The following is a 23,798-nucleotide window of genomic DNA, read 5'->3' as shown; positions in this document are numbered from 1 at the left end:
TTATATTATTAATTTCAATGGTAAAAAAAATAATAATTTGCCATCAAAGCAACATGTGGGTAAATCCTTCAAATATTCTTATCTACGTAGATAGTGATTTTACAAAATTGCAATGGAGTTTAGAATGGGACATTAATGATTAGCTGGAACTGTGTCTTTGCTTCAGGCAATATGTCTAAATCAACAACCCTCTAAGACAGCTACTCCTGTATCTAGTACCCAGAGGACAGTGCTGCCTGTATTCTTACATAGTCATGCTCTGTTTTGTTACTCTCATGGTGTCTGGCTTTTTTTTTTTTTTTTATCTCAATGGAATTTTATCCTCCCCTTAGATGTGTGAAGTGTTTTAAAGATCAGAAATCTGAATGACCTGTGGCTCATTCTTAACTTCCTATTTAATTGCAAAACTTTCTTTGTTTGATTCTTTCAATATAGCTAATTTTACATTTTAATTGGTTAAAAAAAATGCACCACTCCCACACATTCTATTCAGAGAGCAAGATGATGGGCACATGCACAGGGCTCTGACTTATGCTCTCAAATCAACTGGCTTCCTGTGCTAACTTGTCTCCAGCACTGCTAGAAACTGCTGAAGCTGTCTCCACAATCTATGAGTAGGTTTTGTAACTTAATGTTTAATTGGAGCATCAAAGTTCTTTTTCTTCCCCTCAAGTTGATTTTAGGGTGATTTACAATGACAAAACTGCAATTCTGGTTTCTTAAAGGTTCCTAGAACAAACAAAAGGAACTACTTTAACAGACATCAAACATACTTTTTCCCCCTCAACTGCTTACTGTTAACCCAATCAGAACTGTTTAGATTAGAAACCATACAATAATGAGATGAAGATACTCTGGGGGAAAAAAAAAGAAGAGTTGTGGCTCAATTGCATTGTCTTTTGTAAGTAGTGCTGCCAGTTTATTTAGATTTTTTTTAAATTTTTAGCAAGAACAGATTATTTTGATAAATTATTCATATTTCTGTACTTTGCACCGTCTTACAATTTGCGTATCTGGCAGCAACGGGGGCTGTTCATTCAGACATCAGCATCCTTGGTCAGACCAAGTGGCCAAAGTCTACTTTATTATTAATTTCATCTCAATAGGGTGATTATCATACTAAAATGAAGCATTATCCCCAGAAATAGGCTTTCCTGAAACAATAACTACAAGAGACTTAACCTAAGAACTTGTAAGCACATAAATTCTTAGTTAATTTTTAATCTTTCTCTATTTGGGTAGTATCTATGTCTAAGAACATAGCTCAGTTTTATAAGAAGATATGAGAATATGGTTTTATAAGAATAGAGAACAATAATTCAGACCTTGATTGAGCAGCTCATTGGCATTTAGGATAAATTGTTATCAGCTTCTAGTATCTTATTTTAAAAAGATGTGTAACTCTTGGAGGGTTTGAAAGGTGTTATATTGCTGGTCCATATTTAACTGTTGAATTGATGATTATGGACTTCTCTCACAGTTTATGTAAAAGGCACTTCAATTCTATCTTTATTTCCTGCCCCAACATTTAATTATTTTATTAGGGCAAGTACGAACATGTTTTGTAATTTCTTTCACTTGCAAGCATGAACAGTGAGGAGCCTGCATCCACACCAGTCACTCCCGTGGTCTGGTCACAATATGCTACCACATGCCACCACAAGGATGACAAGTCACCTTTCATTCCGGCAAGAGGCAAAGCTTTAGTTATAGTACTATCAGATGGTGCTTCCTCCTGTAGGTGTCTAACCCCCCATATCCCAGACTTCCATCCTCAGTTTCTTCAGTAGTTTCTCTTGGAAAAGTAATCATGATACATTGCTTTCTCAGAAGGATACTAGTAATCTAAGCACCATTCTGGAACCTTGGAGCACTCTACATCTCATAAGAGGTGCATGCCACCAGTAGAGTCAGGGAAGATATATAGCTGAGGATACTGATTTTTTCAGAATTATTCTTCTGCTTCCCTCAGTAGCTGTGTTGGCTTCACCATATTCTCATTCTTGTGTTCTTTAAACTGGGCTCTCAACAAACATGTAAAGCCTCAGTATTTGTCCCTGTAGATACACCATGATTGGAGGTGGAGCACCATGCAATGAAAAGTTGCAGTACCTCCTGCTGATGGATCAGGTCGGAGGGAGGAACACAGAAGACCATAAAGACTCACCTTCAGCAAGCTTCTATATTTAGTTCTCATACTTAACCTAAATATCTTGTGTACTGCAAAACCCACAAGAGGTTGATTTTGAACTTTCTTTTTCTTGAAAATCAGTCAGAGAAATTTGATTCATGATTTGCCTAATGAAGAACCACTTTCTTCTTGTTCTAGTGAGATATTAATAGTTCCACTTGTACCACTGTTGTCTGGTCCCAATATTATCTATTGGAAATGAAGTTCTGAAGTTTAAAATGAAAAGACTTTCTGCTAAATATATGATCAGTTTATGTAAAAGGAGCAAGTGAGTTAGGTTGCACATTTTTGTATCTATCTGGTCAGTTGAACTTCTTCACTATTATCGTTAGATTTTTTCTGTGCAATTTCTTTTGGGTTTATTAGAGATAATTTTATCAGTAGTTCTCTAGGTGCTAGAGTTATGGAGATGAGTAAGCAACAGTTAGTAACCTTAGGGGATGTGTAGACTAGTGAGAAGAAAAAATTGTGTAAGTAATTTAATGTATGACTACTCAGAGACTGAAATCTTCCCTGCCATGCCCAGTGGACTGGGATTAAGGAATAACAAATGTGCAGACCACAGTATCAGTACTAATTTCCTGCCTTAGCACATGCTTCTACTCATTGCATTTCCCTCGTCAGGTTGTTCCTTTGTTTAATGGACTCTTTATTATTTATTTTATTGTCATTTGCTGAATTGAAGGATCTAATACATTATTCAAGTATTTCTCTCTCATTACCATTTTTGAAACAGTAATTCATCTCTCCTTTTTTACTCTGAAAAATAGCTGATATAAATGCAGTGATATTTTTTCAGATGTGGAGGAAACCTTGAAACAAATTTTCAGATGCAAACATGTTTCTCAAATAACCCTACTGTCCAATAGCCAGAGGCACACACTGAGGGTTCTATTGTAGAAGCTTGTGTGCTGCTTGCAATTATCTGAAATTTATATCTAACACTAATTGAAGTCAAAATACAAATGGGGACCCATAAATGAAAAGCTTGTGACAGTAAACTAGTATTTCAATCGGTAGCAAAAAGTGTTTCTTTAATTAAATTCATAGTGCCTTAATTTTTTTTTAAATTCTGTTAAATCAAGCTTTTCCATGCCTATGGATTCAAGAGGTTAAAATATTTGGCTTAAGCAATCCATGACAATTTATTTGTCTTAGTATATTTGGGGATATTTAGAATAGTGACTTGTACACAGTAAAGGAATTATTTTGACATTTTAATATGGGACAATACTTTTGTTACAATTCAAATTTTAACCCCTCCCATTGTTTTATGGTACTGGATAGATTAAATACAGGGGCTATACATACCAGGCCATAATTTTATGGTGTAAATATTAATTACCAATTCCAGGACTATTATAATATTTGAATGACATTCTAATCATTCATTTTTATTTAAAATTATATCCTTTGATGCAAAGATATGCATATAAAATTATCAAATAAAGGCTAATAACAAGGTAGAAAATTAATTGGAAATTTTTCATTGGGTTACATTGATTGGGATAATACAGAAGAAAGTACTTGCTACCACTTGGGAACTTTTCAGTGATTGTCAGGAGTATGTACCTCATTATATTAATTTTGTTATTTCTACATTTGTTTGGAATTCTCTTTAGTATAGTGTTAGTTTCTTTTCCTTGGAAGAAATCAAAAAGGAGGCAGAACACATACCTTTGTTGGAAATCTGCTTGGATTTAATGTGCGTTTACTTGTGTGAGTTTTGTTGTGAGGTTCTTCTGTTGTATATTCATGGTCTCAGGGTTGAGTCTCCTCTTTAAACATGAAAACAGTTCTCTTGAGAACAGGAGTGCTGTGTCCAAGCAGACGTCAGAGCTGATCATCTCAGCATGTGTCCTTGATAGCTCTGAGGCTGCTGCTGTTGCTGAGTGGACGCACATTGGCAGAGTTGTTGAAAAGGCATTTGGTTTTATGCTATTAGCTTTTCCTGACATGCAGTTCATGTAAGAGGCTGTGATTTAGCACACATTAACTCAAGAGCTTGAGCTCAGAGAAAGACTACGTGGAATTGTGAGAAATTCATGCTACTGTTATGACCCTGAGATTTGCCTTAGTTGAAATTGCCCTTTTACAGGTAGACATTACAGACTATCCCTTTAAAAATGAATTTTGGGGGCCATAATGATGGCTCAGCAAACTTTTAAAAGCACTTGATGTTCACACAGAGAGCCCAGTCAGATTCTAGCATCCACGTGATAACTCACATCTGTACGTAACTCCGATTCCAAGGGACTGAACACCCACTTCTGGCCTCAGAGAGCATCAGGCATTCATGTAGTGCACATAGCTACATGCATTCAAAACACTCATATGCATGAAGTAAAATAATTAAATCCAAAAATAAATGAACTTTCATCCAATAACGGTATTAGCAATAAATCAGTGTGCATTAATAAACCAATGTACTTTTCTGGTGAAGGGACAGATGCAGGCAAATCTCAGAGAGGGAACCGGAGCAGAGCAGAAAGAGGAGCGGATGGAAAATGAGTCCTAAAATATGCTCATCCACGTGTAACTGACCTTGCAGAGGGAGAGGTCATTCAAATGAGTCCTGAGCAGTCAGAAGCCAGGTTTTGAATAAAGAACTATAATAATAATAAATAATAATCATAGCTAAAACTATAGGTACTCGTTTCATAAAAATAACTGAAGAATTAGTACTTTTGTTACAGTGGTTATGACAAAATGAAAAATTATCTCTACAACAAAAGACAAAGTATTTTTGTTTGTCCCAGGACATGTAAATATTATGATTATGATTATGATTTTGTTGTGGGGGATATATATGGTGAGAGAGAGAGAGGAAGGAAGGAGAGTATTTGTATATGTACATGTGTGTTCACATTGTATATGCATTTGTGTGTACCTGTGTGTGGAGGACATTTCAAGTGTCAATTCATAGCAACACAGTCGACCAGTTACTTTTAAAACAAGTTCTCTGATTGTCTTGGAATGTGCCATGAAGACTAGACTTGCTGGACAGTAAGCTCCACGGATCTGACTGTATCCTTCAGTGTTACGCTTATGTGTGTCCCCTTAGTGTTGTAGTTACAAGTGCTTACCAACATGCCCAGCTATTGTCTGTGAAATATCAGGATTAAATTTAGGTCCCCATGCATTGCAGGCAAGCACTTTGAGCTACTGAGACATGTAAACAACCAAGCTTATTCTTGTTTGTCAAAGTATTCTGATGTGGAATTGTTTCTTGTTAATAGTATTTTTATTTATTTTTGAAAATTTTTATACATGTTTACAATATATTTCAACTATACTTGTCCCTGCAACCTAACTTCAGCTCTACTGTGGGACTCCAAGATAACATTGCTCCCTCCCAACTTCATGTTCAATTTGTTTGGTTTTAAAGATAAGTTTTTATTATTTTTAATGTGTGTGTGTGTGTGTGTGTGTGTGTGTGTGTGTGTGTGTGTGTCTGTCTGTCTGTCTGTCTGTCTGTCTCTGTGTGGTCATGGGCATTTTAGTGTAATTGCCCTCAGAACCCAGAGGCAACAGATCACTGGGGAACTAGAGTTCTGTTTAGGTACTGGGAATGGAACTCAAGTTCCCTGGAAGAGCAATGCATGACAATGTACTCAGTGGAAGCTGAGAGAGAGAGAGTCATGGAGAAGGCACAGGATAAGATCTTCAATTCTAAGTCGTCATTCCTGCACATATGGGAATAACAAAATTACTAAATAAAGTTGGTGTGTGTGTGTGTGTAACAATAATGGTTAAATCTGAAAATGCCATGAATTTGAGAGAGAGGGTTGGTGTAAGAGGAGTTGGTGGTGGAGAGGGCAGAGTGGAAATATTGTAAATACAATATTCATGAATTAAATTCTCAAAATAAATTTCTTTTAAACTCTTCCTCATTCTTTTATAGATTGTTCTGAATCATTTATTTGCAGTAACTCTCTCTTTTGTCTTTGTTTTCCTTTTAGAGCCAGGCAAATCTCCTGAAGCCAAACAAACAACTGCAAAAGTCACAGCACAAGGTAGGTAATCAGCAATCAAAAATACTTTTTCCTCTCTTCAGACCATTGCATTTTATTGACAAAGCAAAAGCTGTTTATTGCAGAAGAGCGCCATCTGCTGGTTGCTCTTTGGCAATAAACAAACTGTTACATGTTTTTAAAAAAAATGAAAATAGATTTTTTTTTTTCATACATTATATTCTGATTATGGTTCCATCTCCTCAAGTCTTCCAAGACCCTCTTCCACCTCCCTACCCACTCAAATACACATCTTTTCTTACTTTCTTTCCTTAGGAAACAGACATCTAAGAAATAGAAAAAAATATATATAAAATAAAACAAGCATACCCAAATGGAACAAAACAAACAAACAGCAAAATAGAGTCCACTAAAAGGCACAACCACCACAAATATAGACATATAGATATACACATTGGAACACATATAAATCCCCTAACAACACAAAATCAGAAATCATAATAATATATAAGCAGAAGACCTGTTAGAAAAAAGAAAAAAAGAAAAAATGCACAGCCAAAGAATTGTGGGACAAAAGTACTTCTAGAGATATCACTGAATTTATTTTGTGTTGACCATCTACCGCTGGGAATAGGGCCTGACCCTAAGAGTGGTTTGTGTACTCCCTGAGACTCTGTTAGAGAAAACTACATTTTTATTTGTGAGTAGTTACACATTGGAGATAGCTTCTGGGTTAGGATGGGGGCTTGTCTCCAGTTCCTCTCTCATCACTGGGAGCCCATCAGGACCAATCCTGTCTAGGCTCTGTGCATGCTGCCATAGTCTCTGTGACTTCGTATGTTCATTGATCTCACTGTGTTTCCTTGGTGTTGACCTTGTTTCCTTGGTGTCCTCTGTCTCCTCTCTCTGTCACGTTTTTCACTTCCTCTTCTGCAGTGTTCCCTGAGTTGTGGGGTGGTGGTGGGGTTGCTGGACACATTCCATTTATGACTGAGTGTTCTAAGGTCTCTCCTGCTCTGCACATTGTCCAGCTGTGGGTCTCTGTATTTATTTCCATCTACTGCAAGAGAAAGCATCTGTAATGAGGGCTGAGCAAGTCACTGATCTATGACTATGGCAAGATGCTATAAGAGGTCATTTTGTGGACATGTTCTTTAGCAAAACAGTATCATGTAGTTTTCTCCTAGATCCCTGGTTTGCCTAGTCTCAGATTCTTGGAAACCTAAGTAGTGTCAAGGATGATGGGTTCTATCTCATGGGTTAACCTTAAATCAAATCAAATATTGATTGGTTACTCTATGAAGATTTGTGCCGTCATTGCACCAGAAAATCTTGTATTCAGGTCACAAGTGTACATTGTAGAATATTATTTTAAGATGCATTACATTTGTGTATGCTGTGGAATGTTTGCTTAATGATGCAAAGATGTGTTACCTTCTTTTATGTTGCGTTTGTTTAACTCTGTGAAGCTGTGTTACTGTGCCTGTCTAAAACACCTGATTGATCTAATAAAGAACTGAATGGCCAATAGTGAGGCAGGAAAGAGAAATAGGTGGGGCTGGCGGGCAGAGACAATAAATAGAAGGAGAAAAAGATAGAACAAAGATAGAGGAGGAAGAGAAGTAGGAGGAGGACATCAGGGGCCAGCCACCCAGCTACACAGCAAGCCATGGAGTAAGAAGTAAAGAAAGGTATTATAAAATAGAGAAATATAAAAGCACAGAGGCAAAAGGTAGACAGACTAATTTAAGTTAAGAAAAGCTGGCTAAAAATAAGCCAAGCTAAGGCATAGTGTTTATAAAAAAGAATAAGCATCCGTGTGATTTATTTGGGAGCTGGATGACAAGCTCCCCAAAGAGTAAAGATTAAAAAACAAAAACTAAAACGAAACAAACATGAACAACAACAAAAAACCCAAATACAATTGTAGATTGTAGCTAGGTTATTGTTTACCTTTGGTGGCTTGTAGAGTATCTGCTGGTACCATGAACCCTAGGCATTCAGGCAAGTATTTCTTTAGTCATTTGAGCAAGTCTTATTGAGAATGATGCTGAATTTATATACCTGAAGGAATAACAATCAGTGCATTGCCTCTATGTGTCATTCAAGATGCCTTGATACATATTTCTAAAAATAAACTTCAAATAAATACATAAAAATACACAGATTAACTATTACCGTGGTAGTTTCTAATAGGCTGGCTATATTGGTTGCATTTTATGATTTGTTTCATATTAGAAGAGTCTGTTGGAACGTTAGAAAATCCATATTATTATCTAAAGGCTCACATTGCAAATGCTAGCTTCCAGATATACTACAAAAATAATTATCTCAACTTCGTGAACCATGCAAGAAAATTAGTTCCTTCTCTCACTGATATCCTTAGGGCTTAAAAAGCAGAAGTAGTGTATTCTCACATCAGTAGTAATTTGACAAGACACAAAAGAGAGACACAAGTATTATGCCATTGTCTCCTATGAAAAGTTTAGAGAGCAGTTTAAGAAAACAATAGGGAAAATATTCATTAGACAGGATCTCCATTTCCTCTCCTACACTAGATTATTCAGTGCTGCGGAGTTTAGCAATAAAAAGAGATGCATTTAGACAGTGGTATGATTGTTGCTGGGTAGAGGGGCCTCACAGAAAACTCATTAGCATACAGCGTGATATGAAATACTACTGAATGTATTGCATCTGACCAAAATCTTATTTAAGACCAATTTATGCTAGCATGGTTAAGGGCTATGGAGCCACTTTTTAAGTTTTCTTGCTGATTACAAGTTCAATAAAATTGTTTCTTCTTTATGAACGTTTTGATAGGAAATATAATAAATATTGTTTGTCAGAAAAACAGAGTGAGTCTACATGAAAATATATATCAGGGTAAAATTCCACAGGCAAATAACTCTTTGTTTTTTTGTTTTTTTTTGGTTTTTTTTTTTTTTTTTTTTTTTTTTTTTTTTTTTTTTTTTTTTTTTTTTTTTGGTTTTTCGAGACAGGGTTTCTCTGTGTAGCTTTGTACCTTTCCTGGAACTCACTTGGTAGTCCAGGCTGGCCTCGAACTCACAGAGATCCGCCTGGCTCTGCCTCCCGAGTGCTGGGATTAAAGGCGTGCGCCACCACCGCCCGGCCAAATAACTCTTTGTAAAAAGAGTTTCTATTGTGTTTATACATGTGTGTTTGTGTGTGTGTCCATGTGTTCAAGTGTGTTATTTTTCTTATAAAATTACAAGGATTTTAGGCCTTTCTATATTGTCTGGATACTGATGACCATGCAATGGTTGAGGTACGATTGGAATCAGAAATTAAATTTACTTCAGCCTAATGTTAATGGAGTTGAAAAGGAAGGTTGAAAAGATTATGTGGAAATGCACTTCAAATTTCAGCTCAAGACTATAGTCTCAGTGTTTTTACATTAAATAACATTTTAGGCAAGGTGACATCTGAAAGTTTGGCTTTCAAATAAAGTATTATTGTTGAGTTATTATTGTTATTATTATTATTATTATTTCAATAACGTTTTATTGTCGACTGGTAACCTAGAGCCTCATCGTTGTGTTGGAGATCCACTTGTTAGGAAGGCAGTTGCCTGTGTTGATGTAGCACAGAGAACAATGCAGCATCCGATACTGTATGAGTGTGCTCAGAGAAATGGCAAAGACACACTAAGAAACAGCGTGATGGGAATAATCACTCAGCATTGCAGAATTTCCATAGATCATTCCTATAGCAGATAAATAATTAACCATACACAGAACCATAGAAATAAATGATGTTTTCAAGTAACGCATGAAGGGACAAAGTCTATACACAGTGACAATAGAGTAGACAGACAATTTGGAAGTGAACCAAGTGAAAAAATGAACCCGAAGTGTGACGCAAAGCTAAATTATATCTGAAAGTCTACTTATGTGATTCTTGCTTTTATTATTAAAACCACAGAATTTGTTTCTAGATTATTTTAGAAAGGATTAATTTGATCTAAGTATATATGTTTGCAAATTCTTGAAGAAACTTAAATTTCAGAGACTTTCTTCTGTGAAGAATTCACAAATAGTATATTTAGTATATTCTTACTGCAAATGAAAAATAGACTTAACATCAACATCCAATTCTTCAGAAGCTAAATGTATATATTTTTGTAGAGAATCGTTTGCATTTTTGATTACAGATATAGTTTATGTTTTATGACCTTCTAAGAGGAATTGTAATTTATCAGACATAGTAATGTACAAAACTTAGTCGGGCAGTGGTGGTGCACACCTTTAATTCCAGCACTCGGGAGGCAGAGCCAGGTGGATCTCTGTGAGTTCAAGGCCAGCCTGGTCTACAGAGTGAGATCCAGGACAGGCAACAAAACTACATGGAGAAACCCTGTCTCAAAAAACCAAAAAATAAAAAAAAAATGTACAAAACTTAAATGAAAGAAATAAATTTACATAAAGATAAGCTTATCTTCTTGCTTATTTGACTTTATATATATGCATATGCTCTCTATATAATTACAGCCATACACTTTTGTTGGGTTTAGTAGTTCATAGGTGATCACTGAATTTATGACTACCTGGGATGTATTTTCATATTATGTGTTATATCCTTAAATGGTCAGTTAATGTTTTAACAATGTTTTCTTTCTATTATTTCAGCAGCAGCTAAAAAAGATGAGAAGAAAGAAGGTACGTTTTCATGTTTTCTGTAAAGTCCCACTGTGCCATTTGCTAGAGCAATTTACCAATGCTCAGAACTGAATTTGACTGCTCTTCTTCCCACATTCCTATTGGATACTGGACCTATTATGTGCACTCATTTTGCATGAATGTGCCTTTTCTATTTCTGCTCACCAAGGGATGAGCTCCTTTCAAAATAATTATAGTATGGTTTTTCTCAAGTCAAAAATAAAACATAGTCTGTCCAAATCTTAGTCCTCTGACTCTGTTGGAAACTTGATAAAATGTTGTATATTTGTGAAATGCAGAACTCATTGTCCTATATTAAGTTCTTTTATATTGAACACACAAAACATCTCTGATTAAATTTCCTTCTTCTGAACTGACTATAAGTTATAGTCAGTCCCTTGTATATCATATCCACCCATGTTTTACATTGGTACAATATCGAGTAAAACATACCTTGTTAAAAAATTACACTGAATGGATTATTCAAGCCAAAGTTTTGTTCAAGACTGTTGTAATCAGGGTCAAGTATATTAATAACATGTGTAGAGAACATAACTCCACAGAAATCACAAGACTGGAAGATTGCGTGTGCTGTGGTGAACCAGCTAAAACTTCTAGAGGATACTGAACTATGCGTGATCAGTGTGATTAGGCCATTTATCTCATAATGGCCACTTTCTGGACTCAGGCTTCTTTTCCCAAGAGGGCTGTCTTTAAAAAAATATAATGATTATAGTCCAGAGTGTTTAGGGGGGTTCATCTGTCAAAAAAGATTGAGAAGGTATTTACAACGGCAAGAATTCTAAAGTGAAATATCTAAAGAGAGTGAGGAGAGAGAGAGAGCCGATGTCTATAGACATGATGAAATCTGGCTATGGTTAGGGAAGCATGGTAGAAGAGCAGACTGATCTAGTTCCCATCATCCTCCTCTGAGAAATTTTTATAGTGCACTCTCACACAACATTTGCAAAAGGCACCACCACTGCTAATTAATCTAGGCTCATTTTCATGACAAAAATAGCATGTAGATATAAGAAAACACTAGTCATGCAGAATGCCATCTATATTCTAATTAGTGTTCACCTAATCAGAGAATGACAGAAAAAAAGCAAGGGTTATATTTTATACTTAATTTCATTAGAATTTTCCCTGATCACAATATCTTGAAGTTCACTTTTGCTTCTGTTAAACAGAAAGCTAAGAGTGAATACACGAAAAAGAAAAGAAAACAAAACAAAACCTTGCTTACTATTTTAGAGGGAAAGAAGCCACAACATTATTATAAAGACCACTTGGACACATCACTGTGTTTGTAATGACATTTCAATCAGTATTAATTCTCCATGCAAATGTAGTAAATCTTTTCATACTATTCCTTCAAGTGATACCATGCATGTTCACTTTGGTTGTAAACACTTTGGAAAGTCGTCAAAGATGCCATGAGAACAGAGAGGTAGTAAGTTCTCAGCACAGTTATATACAGAGTAAAGCCTCAGAAATGTTTGGTTTTTTTTTTTCCTGTTACAGGACCTCAATAGTAAATCCAATTTATCATTTAATTTGGGTAAAGAAGTAACATTAATAACTATTTTTGAGGTAGTCGTACAAACAAATTTAACTGTGAGATTTTCCGTGAGTTCATTATAAGTTGATTTTTATTTAGAAATTACTATTTAATTCATTAGCACTAAAAACAAAATATTAAGAAAATCATGGCAGATGAAGCAATAGTCACTATAATTTCATGTATTAAAGCTGAGTGATCACTGCTCACCCATTGTTATGCATCTAGGACATTTTCTAGTTTTGTTTTTGCCTGGCTAACATACCTCAAATCACTTTTCTTAAGAAATTCTACAAATCCACCATGTGATACTTAAAATTTCCCATGGAAATTCAACTGTTAAAAAAAAGTAAAACATCCTCCCAGTGAACTCCAAAATTCTACTATATGGTAATCAATGTTGCGATTTTCCACTGGACCCTGACATTTAGGCTTTCATACACTTCGGTCTCATTGACATGTCTTTTACTTCATTCTTCCTAAATAAATTAAAACTGTAATCTAGTGTACAGTCTTCAGCTATGTAGTTGCTGCTTACATGGCCAGTGAGAACTCATGATGGTCTCACCAGTTGCTCAGGTTAACCAGGGTGATGACTTCTAAGAAGCAGACATTTTTACAGTGTTCAGTGACTCCAGAGAGTCCCTGAGACCTTTCTAGTCCCTCAACACAAAAACATCGTACTAAGAATATAAATGCATTTTATGTTCTTCTTTTTCTTTCTCACACGAATGTTTACTGGAATTTCCCAGAAGCTAAAGATGTGTGACTGAAACAGACTAAGTGGCTGAGCAGACATACCAATCCAACTGTCATCTAATTAGGCCAGATGTTAACAAGATTCACAGAAACGTAAAATGTATCGTCATTCATCTCACTATTTTTGTCAAAAGAATTAAATATGCCATAAAGTGTGTTATTAATGTTCATTGTAACAGACTTATTATTTAAATAATTCATAAGTATGTTTGAAATGTTCTCAGCTTACTTTTTAAAGTTATGAACATCAATTAAAACATAAATAGAAGCTGTCTGTGGTCCTTAATAATTGTTAGGCATTTAAAGGATTCCGGAAATGAAAATGTTTGAGACTGTAACAGAAATAAATACCCTGCCTATAATACTTATTTATTCTAAAATATTAAAATGCATTAATTAAAAAGTTTAAATCATTAGCTGTCTGAAATACTGAATGACTCTACCATGACTGCAGAATGTACGCTACCCATTCTAACCTGAAATTAAAGTCCTTAAGCTCACTTTCACAACTGCTTTCCATACTTGCTGTCAGGCATGCAGTGATGTGGCTAACCCAAACCCAACACAAAGACAGAATAATTCCAGGGGTCAGGCATGGGAAGTCCTTTGAGACTGAGACAATATATGACTTCCATAGACATAAAAATTAAAACTAGCTGAGGGTGCCTGCCTCACAGTGTCCTCCTCCCACACCAAATTGAGGTGAGGTATTAATGTCAGCAAACACTTGTGAATCACTTCCATAGAAACCAGTTCCACCCTATGGCAATATGTTTTTTGAGCTAATGCTCTCTTCCTAGGATCCATGGCTAGGAGACTGAGGTGGAGGTGAGAAAATGTCTTCACAGTCACGTGGGAGAGATGAAGGGACATTGGGGGTATTGGTCACATCAGCTCCTCACTAGCCTTCCATGAGGCTATGTTTTAAGAGGACTGCTAGGCATCCTGCTAAGATTCGGTTCAGTGCAGTAGGCACCTTAGCATGCATGGCTAGTGACTATATACAAGGTTACTAGGGCATTATGGTAAGAGTGTCACGCTACATACTCATGCTCTGCCTTCCTGTATTTGATGCAAAGCTGCTCTCGATATTACATATAAAATCCCCTGTCATGCATGACTTTAGTAGTGTGTCATCTGAACAGAGCTTACTGTTCCCTTTCCTCCTACCAAAATGCAATTGTTTTAAGGCTTCAGGTGATTTCTCCTTTCTGTAAGAAGTTTGATCCTCTCACTTCATATCCCTCCTCCTCTTCCTCCGCAAGACTCCCAGACCTCATCCCAGAGCCATGATAGGGGGTTCATGGTAGAGGAACCCACACAGACAGCTGATCTGAGCTCATGGGAGCTCATAGACTCTGGACCAACAGTTAGGGAGCCTGCATGGGACCGAGCTAGGCCCTCTGCATGTGTGTGACAGTTGTGTAGCTTGGTCTCTGTGCAAGGCTCCTAGCAGTGAGATCAGGACCTGTCCCTGGATCAGGACCTGTCCCTGGTGCTTAGCTGGCTTTGGGTAACCTGTTTCCCCTTGCTGGATTACCTTGCCCAGCCTTTATGTAGGGGGAAGGAGCTGAATCCCACCTGAACTTGATGTGTCATGCTTTGTTCAAGCCCATGGGAGGCCTGCCCTTTTCTGAATGGAAGGGGAAGGGGGAAGATTGGAAGCAGGAGGGAGGGAATGGGAGGAGAGGAAAGAGTGGAAACTGTGTATGTAAAATAAATGTAAAAAATGTTATTTAAATTTTTAAAAAAAAATAATACTAAAAATATTTTTGAGGTTATGAAAATTTTGTTTTTAACCAGTCAGCTGTTAATTTAATCATATCTACAATATCAATAATTTATCTTTGCATTTTCAGATTCCAAGAGAACGAAAAAAACTCCAGAAGGTACCAGAAATACTTTAAATACTTTCTGATTTGGGTGTGTGTGAGGGGCTCCTACTTAGTACTTGATGAGCCCTTCAACAGCATTTTACCCCTAAAAGATGCACCTTGAAGAAAAATCTGTATACGGAACAGTAAAAGGGGCAAAGGAAGAGAGCTAGTGCATGGGAGCAAGTAAGAGAGAGATCTTTGACAATATTGCCACTACAAGTATTTGACTGTGACAGAAATAAAGGGTCTAGAGCTGTAGCTTAGGGACAACACATTTGCTACCATGTGGAAGACCCCCATGCTCAATCTCTAGCAAACACAAAACATCAATAATTAATAATAATAATAGTTATTATTATTATTCCTTATATTTACTTATCATGAACTTTTTCAAAGATATGATTACTTTATGATACTGAATAATGTTACATATCAGATACACAAATTTAGTTAATTCAATATCTTTTCAACCTAGTAACATCTGTTATGAATCGAAACATACCTTCTTTCTCTTGACTGCAATCATGACCCATTTGGCAAATGCAACCTCTGCCTTCTGAAATTTTGTATATATAAAATATTTACTCACATGTGTTCAAAGACTACCAGGCATAAATAGCTCAGATTGTTAAGCAGGATAATTCTCGACCACTTCATTGTTGAATGATGTTTCTGTCAATTAAGTTATAGAGCTACCTGGGGTAATTAGTGATATCTGAAAGCAAGACTCACTGTGAAATTCAAAAGGAAAAGTAATGGGAGGTGGGTTGGGGAAACTGCACTCTAGCCATTGTTTTTGTGGTAAATGTATCTCAAAATCTTAAGAGCAGTGGTCCTCTGCTTCTTTTCCTTTCAACAGAACAACCCAAGGAAAAAAGTAAGGAAATGAGTGCAAAGTCTGTTTGCATAAACGTGCTGCCGCTGCTGCTATATAACCAGCCTGCTGGTGCTGGTGTATTTATCTTTCAGATTTCTGTGTTTAGTGCATGTGCATCTATTTTTATTTTGATTTGTTTATTTTAGGGTTTTATATTATTTCCTGATTTTTTGGCATACTTGAGTATATGTCAACTGGAGGTCAGAGTGGCATGGAAACTATAGCAATCATTCTCACTCATGTAGATGGCTAATAAACCTGTAATTTTCTACTATAAGTGCATTCCAGTGATGGCCACGATATAATTAATATATTTGTGTAAGTTTAGTGTTATCATCTAGTTCCCCTTCCATTCTTAGAAAACACTCAGTGGGTGTCGTTTCCAAGACTCTTCCCTATTATCCTCATGTAATCTACAAATACCTTGGCATGCTCACATTCCACCTATCTGCAAACATTATAAGATCTTTGTAATAAAATTGCTAGGGATCCATTTCTTAAAGATCATCCAGAATTATTCAACACACTGTTGAGATTTGCTTGCCAGAAGTTCAGTAAAGAGATATGCCTCCAGGTTTGTGTTTTGCAAAAGTAAGATATGCTTAACAATTATAAACTAAGGGGCAATTAAACATGACTCAGCCATTAAAATGAATGCACTTCTAGGAATATAGAGATACGATTTCATTGGCATTTAAAAATTCTGCTTTAAAATACACGTCAACTTAAAAAAAAATGATGCATGTTTTGGTTGTACCCAAAGTTAGGAGACTGAAACCTTCTGTCATAAAAAAACTGCTCTAAACGTCCTGTGGAAAGAAACATGAAATTATGCTACAAACCAGCCAGGGTGGAGAATTTATCTGTAGAGAAGTATATGTCCCTTCAGGCCTGGATTGATGAGTGTGTACAGCTGCCATGAAATCTGGCCCAAGGATACAGAAAACACACCATAAACCATTGCACCTGCATGAACATGGAAGCAATCTGAAATTTGAAAATGCTACTAAGTTATATACACATATATATGATATATTTAATATTGTCATCTAGTCAGTGCTCATTCTTAGAAAACACTCAGTAGCTGTTGTTTTCCAGGTATTATTATCTTTCTTCTTGTAATCTACAAATATTTTGGCATGTTCATATTCCATCTCCCTACAAAAATTATTAAGTCATTGGAATAAAATTGTTAGGGATCCAGTTCTTAAGTATCATTCATAATAAATCATTTAACACACTTTTGAAAAGTGCAAATATATACATATATATTATTTTGATCTATTTATTTATACATGGCCTTCACTTTATTGCCATTTATGTGATTTAAAAGTTTCTGCAGACATACCGCATCTCCTTGGCAATCTTCAGGGCACTGATGTATTTAGTGAATAAACATTCCTTCTCAGATGTTCACTTACAACCCAACTCATGAGAAGGACTGTAGACTGTGACTTGGGTAGTAGTTGGAGAAGAAATTATGTCCTTAAAAACAACTATTAATCACATTCAAATTAACCTGCTGTTTCTGCTTTGTGGAGTAGACTTTCTCTCTATTAATATTATTGAGTCTTTTAATTTGTTTGATCTGAATTTTTGTACTTAAGTTAGCTGTACTCAATCATACACTTTAATCTCATATTTAGTTTCAAATTAATCTAGTTATCATAACTTAAAAGATTTTTCTCCTTATAGGCTAAAATTAAACTGTGATGAGAAAAACAGGACAAGGAGTATATTAACATTTTATAAAATCCTATAGTATTGATATTTTTAGTGTAAAAATATATAATAAAACTAAAATTCAAACATCCCAAAGAGTCAACTGTTGTTTGAATCTTAGATGGTCTTTTAATTTAAAACAAAAAAACAAAACAAAAAAAAAAACAGTGCCAGATAGTGGGGTGAAAGCTGAAAGATCAGAGAAGCAGAGCAAGCCACAGTCACAACCTATTAACTCATCACCTTAATAAATCCTCAGACTGAAAGCCTCTGAGTCCTCACCTGAAAGGGTCTCAGCTGAACTGTTTTAGTTCCTGATTCCTCATGCCTTATATATCTTTCTCCATCCTAATGTCACTTCCTGGGATTAAAGGCGTGTGTGCTTCTCAGTACTGGTATTAAAGGTGTGTGCCACCACTGCCTGGCCTATATCTAATCTAGTGGCTGGCTCTGTCCTCTGATCCTCAGGCAAACTTTATTAGGGTACACAATGTATCACCATAGTCAACCAGGGTCAGGGTTTGTCAGTCCCTTTAGAACTTAGAGGTAAACTGATTTATATTTTAAGGTGGTTGGATAATTACATCCTAAAATACACCATATAATACACACTTATGAATGTGTTTTCTTATGTAGCATTAAAAGTTGAGACAAGTACTTATCTGTATGTGTGCATGTATGTATGTATATGTAAGAAAGGAGAGTTTTTATTTTGTCTTTGGATATCATACATAGCCAGTGTTTAACAAATGCAGAAAATGACTTCCAGTAATTGTTTCACTGTTATCACTTTATAAATACAAATATCTTTAGATATTTCATTTAATTATTCAGCTGCTAGTTAAACAATATGCCCAGGAGCTGAATAGATGGCTTACTGATTAAGAACACTTGCTGCTTTTTCAGAGGACCAAGGTTTGGTTCCCACCACCCACACAGTGGCTTTCAACTATTTATACCTCCAGTTCCAGAGGATCTGATGCCCCTTTTGGCACATGACACACACAGTATGCATTCACACATATTGACAAAGCACTTGAATACATAAAATTAAAATGAACATATGTTGAAAGAAAGTAAAAATAAACGTCATGCCTAGTTAATTGTCATTTGGACTTTTAGGTATGTATTCAGTAGGTTTAGTTTTAGCTCAGCCACACTTTATTTTTGCTTTCAACACTTGGTCAAACTATTTGTTTTATTTACTGCTAGCAACTATGCCAGAGTAGAATAAGTTGCCTAAACTATGTACATCAGTACTGGCTTGCTGAAAAAGAAATTGCACATGGATCCTTTGATGCATTGTCCAGAGAAAATTCTGTGACACAATTTTGTCCTAAAATTTGGTTTATTGAATTATTTGAGTGTTAACATATCTCTATCTTTGGATTGTATTCATTAGATAAAATGTTAAGGAATCACTGTCTTGCTCTCCTTCACTTAGCCTATATGTTATCATTGCTCAAGGATCTTCTTTTCATTAAACTGACAAGTTGTCAAGTCAAAATAAGAATAGGAACATAAACAATAGCATTTCCTATCAGATTATTGCCTGCACTTCCCAGAAAAATGGTCCTCATTTTTCACAGGTCAGTGTTACCTTAAAGTTAGAATCATGCCTGTTCCTCATACAGTGTGGGTAAGGGGGTCTGAAGGAAGTGCCACGTAAAGAGGATTCTAGTGTGACAGGTGTCCTGCAAACAGACAAGTGTGTTTGCTCCCATCAGCCCTTTTACTTTATCTTAGTGCTTCAATCTTCTCATCAAAGTCCTTAATGTCACAAATACATATCTAAGAAAATACTTGGCAGAGGAACTGCATATAATGTGTACTCATACTCAACTTTCTGTATCTTATTTTAAATCATCCATAATAATTATTAGTTGGCACTTACTTTATATCCAAGCTTGAATTCATGTCATTATATAATAAGAGCAAGCTTAATGTTTTCCATCCTTAAGGAATCTGTATTTTTTTCTCAGTTCTACTTCAGAAAAAAATCTTTAATACTCAGAATATTTCATTGCTATGTAGGAGAACATGCTCAAAGAACAAGGGAGAAAGGGCTATCCTGAAGGCAAGATAGTAATCCTTTTGTGACATTTGTAAGGTTCTGTGGTCTAGCATCAGCAATGCATGTTTGTTTACATTAAAAATCTTATTTAGAATACTTTAAAGTATAATAATATTAACAATGATAATATGTTTTAGAACAGGAAAAGAAAGAAAAGCCCATAGAACCAGGTAATTATTTTAATGTTTTCCTATTTTTTTAAAAATTATTTCATTGGTACTTGAATACTGAATTTTAATGGATTATCACAGATTGTTGATTTTCCCCATTCTTTTCTTGTTTCACACAGCAAAGTCACCGAAAAAGGAACATCCAGGTGAGTGAGACTGGTGCAGCTCGATTCATTTTACCGGAAGGCAAGCCTGAGACAGGGTTGTAAAGGCAATGCCAGGTGGAGGCAGGAAATCTGTCCATCTCCCTGTCTGTTTTCTAAGCTCGTGATAGAATCAATATCAATACAGTTTGAGAGGAGGGAAATCTAATCCTGTGTTGTTCCCTTGTTGCTCAACGTGTGTCTATGAGGTATTAGTATCAGATCCTCTGAGAGGTTGGCAGTACCAGAGTCTGGCCTCACCCCAGACCAACTGAGTCAGAATACATCTTGGTAAGATCCCCTTGCACACATTTAGACAAAGTCTGAGAATCAGTATTGCTGGAGAGACATCCAGACAAGAGCAATTTATGGGGGAGGATTTATTTATTTATCTCACAGTTCAAGGCTAGAGTCCATGGACACAAAGGAGCTCAATGCAGTAAGTTGCATCATATGGATCATATGGAAAGAGTAATGACTGCTGAGTCTAGCTTGCTTTCTCCTTTATTCAGCCCAGGACCACAGCTCACTCATGCCCACAGCTAGCATGGGTTTTCCCTCTTCAACTCATCTGGTTTAGATAATCTCTCACACATATTCCCAGAGGCTCATCTCCTCGGGGGGGTCTAGAGTCTGGGAATCTGATGATCAGTGACGACCATCACAAGCACTGTTTTATAGATACACTTTTGATTAAAGCAAACAAGAGAAAATAAAAAATAAAACATTTCTGTGAATGTGCCTCACATTATTTTACTTTTGAAACTCACAATTTTCAACTCCAGAAATTACTTTCTCCCTATTCATAATGTTACTTAACATTTTTTGGCTTCTCTGGGGTGTTTCTCTCAATAGAGCAACATTCTAAGATTTGAAAATTGAAATTAAAACCAATCAACCAGACAAATAAAACAACTGAGACTAAAAGTACAGTTAATGTGCACACAAAATCATTTCCTTAAATTGTTCTAAAATTTAACCAGTTCTGGCAAGACATTTTAAATGAAAATTTCTGAAATACTTTTATTTGATCTTGCCTTAAACACTACATATAGCTTTTTCTTTGTGAACACTATTCAAATAACATAACTGAGGCTTTTGCACAATCTCTCTCTCTCTCTCTCTTTCTCTCTCTCTCTCTCTCTCTCTGTCTCGGTCTCCCTCCCTCTCTCCCTCTTCCACCCCCCCCGTGTGTGTGTGTGTGTGTGTGTGTGTGTGTGTGTGTGTGTGTGTGTATACAAGATATGAATGTACATGTTTGTGCAGGCTGTAACCTATGGAGAGTGTAGTTGTGAAGACATGTTTATGTGCAGGGGATGTGCATGTGTGCAGTCAAACATCGCCTCAATTATTGTCTCTCAGCTGCTCCTAACACATTAAATTGTATTTAAAATGAAACAACATTCATTTACTATTATGTCAGTAGCCAAGTGAATACAGCTAATGTAGAGTATATCAATAACTCTTTGCAATAGCTATTTGAACCTACATTTCTCATTTTTTGACCAACTTTGTAATACCTCCTGTATGAACAAAATCTGCTTAGACATCTTTTCACTACTTCAATAGCATTATTTTCTTTCTGTTATCATAGATTTTAATATGCTGGTATAATTCCCTTTTCTTTTGGGGGCTTTAAATCATCAGAAGTTAGAGAACACAGATGGCATTTAGCTCTTTATTCTCAAAAATGCCTGTTTTGATTCCAGATACACAATGGGTACTTGACAAGAGTTTATTAGTTGAAGAGAAGAACATGAAATAGAATAATAATTGGTTATAGAGTATAAAAACTGAGTAATTTTCAGTCACATAATTTAAGAGATAAAATAAAAGCGTATTTCATTATTTCACATTAACAGTCAAGCTACTACAACTCAGAAAAGGGATGTTTTGTCTACGTTACAGAGTGGGGCCTATTTATTCAGGAGTATGTTTCCACAGTAAGATAACAACACTCATATTTCTGTACATATGTGGAAGGCTACAACAGAGTATAAATTATGGAAGACATGCAGAAGTATTCACAAGTATTAATAGGAGCAACTTCGATGGATCAGTATTCCTGCCATGTAGTATCACTAACTACAATAGTCTAATTGTTTGTAATCAGTGTATGTACACCTCAAGGTGTGAATACAGTGCAGCAACTTACTAATACTCAAGCATTTTCATTTTGTTTTGCTTTGATTTTAGAGACAAGGTCTTTCTATATAAGTCTGTCTGTCCTGGATTTCACTATGTATACAAGGCCAGCCTCAGACTCACAGAGATGCTCCTGCTTTTGCCTCCCAAGTCCTGGGATTAAAGGCGTGCACCATCATGCCTGGCTACTTAGACATATTTTTTTTTAAGAAAGTGGGAGATGCCTATGAATCTACAAAGATGACCCCAGCTAAGATTCCTAACAACAGTGGATATGTAGCCTGAACTGGCCCTCTCCTGTTATCAGATCGGTGAGGACTCTACTGTCATCAGAGAGCCTTCATCTATTAACTGATGGAAATAACTACAGAGACCCCAAAGCCAAACATTAGCCCAAGCTTGGGGAATCCTGCTGAAGAGAGGAAGGAAGAATTGTAGGAGCTGGAGGGAATAAGGATGTACAAGAAAATCCACAGAAACAACTAACCTGGCTCACAGAGTCTGAACCAACAACCAGGGAGTCTGCATGGGACCAACCTAGGCCTTCTACATATATGGGAGAGTTGTATAGCTTGGTCTACTTGTGGAACTCCTAACAATGGGAGCAGAGGCTGTCCCTAATGTTGGGAACCTATCCCTCATACTTGATTGCCTTGCCCAGCCTTAATACAAGGGAGGTGCTTAGTCTTATTGCAAGTTTGTATGCCATGCTTTGTTGATACACATGTGAAGCCTACTGCTTTCTAAACAGAAAGAATGGAGGAGTGAATTGAGAGAGGGAGATGAGTAGAAGTGGGGAGGGAATGGGAGGAGAGGAGGGAAGATAAAATAAATAAATAGATAAATAAATAAAGTGGAATTACTGGATAATTTGTTAAAAAATTATGCTTTTGGGGGCAATCTTACAGACTTGGGAAAATACATTTGCCTAAACATGAAAGCAATCAGGCCCTTTGATAATTTTTGAAAGTGGAGTCACGAGAACATGAATAAGTGCTGAAGGATGTGTGATCTTACCTTGTATTGCCTCCCAAATCTTTGGGCTTTGAAACTCACTTTAGAGCAGAGCAAAAGAAAAAAAAATTGCAAAGCTACATTTTCTCCTCAGATCTATTTTCCTCAGTTTCCAGCGCTATACTTGCAATCTTCCAAACGACTAAACCTCAGTTATTTTAAATAAAAGTAGACTGCTAATTATTGAAGCATTGATTTTCTCTTGTCATTGCAGCTCCAAGTGAAAAACATGGGAAAACAAGTACGTTGAACAAATATTGATAAAAGGATCATATTTTAGCAGCTTACGCACTTGTATTTTCTTCTGTCGACCTTGTTAATACTGATTTTGTGAGTCCCACTTGTCCATGTTTCTATATGATTAATTGTTATGGTGAAATAATATGCAAGATAACTCATTTGGCTTTTTAAGGTGTTTGTTCTTATGAAAATTTGTCTAAGAAGAATTACTTTGTGAATTTTCAGTTATTTAGATCATAATTTCTGTATTCAGTCACATATGTTTTCTGCATCCCATAGAATTAGCAACAGTTACATTTCCCTAAGCATTTTCTAATTAATTATTTAAGGATCCCAGTGATTAATTACTTGATCAAGCTACTAAGCAATGTA

General features: G+C 36.1%; 1 protein-coding gene and 1 pseudogene across 1 annotated transcript in view; one reads left to right on the top strand and one right to left on the bottom strand.

The window, feature by feature from the left end:
• The window catches only part of Trdn (triadin), a 319,941-nt gene that overhangs the window by 165,575 nt on the left and 130,568 nt on the right, over positions 1–23,798 (top strand). The window contains exons 14-20 of the mRNA XM_059272972.1: positions 6,154–6,207; positions 10,812–10,841; positions 15,024–15,053; positions 15,901–15,918; positions 19,852–19,884; positions 20,004–20,030; positions 23,401–23,427. Coding sequence (XP_059128955.1) covers positions 6,154–6,207; positions 10,812–10,841; positions 15,024–15,053; positions 15,901–15,918; positions 19,852–19,884; positions 20,004–20,030; positions 23,401–23,427 — 219 coding nt within the window. The remainder of the gene's footprint in view (positions 1–6,153; positions 6,208–10,811; positions 10,842–15,023; positions 15,054–15,900; positions 15,919–19,851; positions 19,885–20,003; positions 20,031–23,400; positions 23,428–23,798) is intronic.
• Positions 1,541–2,157, bottom strand: LOC131918733 (NADH dehydrogenase [ubiquinone] 1 beta subcomplex subunit 9-like; annotated as a pseudogene).

The sequence above is a fragment of the Peromyscus eremicus genome, chromosome 8b (genome assembly GCF_949786415.1).
Source record: "Peromyscus eremicus chromosome 8b, PerEre_H2_v1, whole genome shotgun sequence".
Classification (NCBI taxonomy): Eukaryota; Metazoa; Chordata; class Mammalia; order Rodentia; family Cricetidae; genus Peromyscus; species Peromyscus eremicus.
Note: the sequence above shows the minus strand (reverse complement) of the source record. Positions and strands in the feature narration are given on the sequence as shown.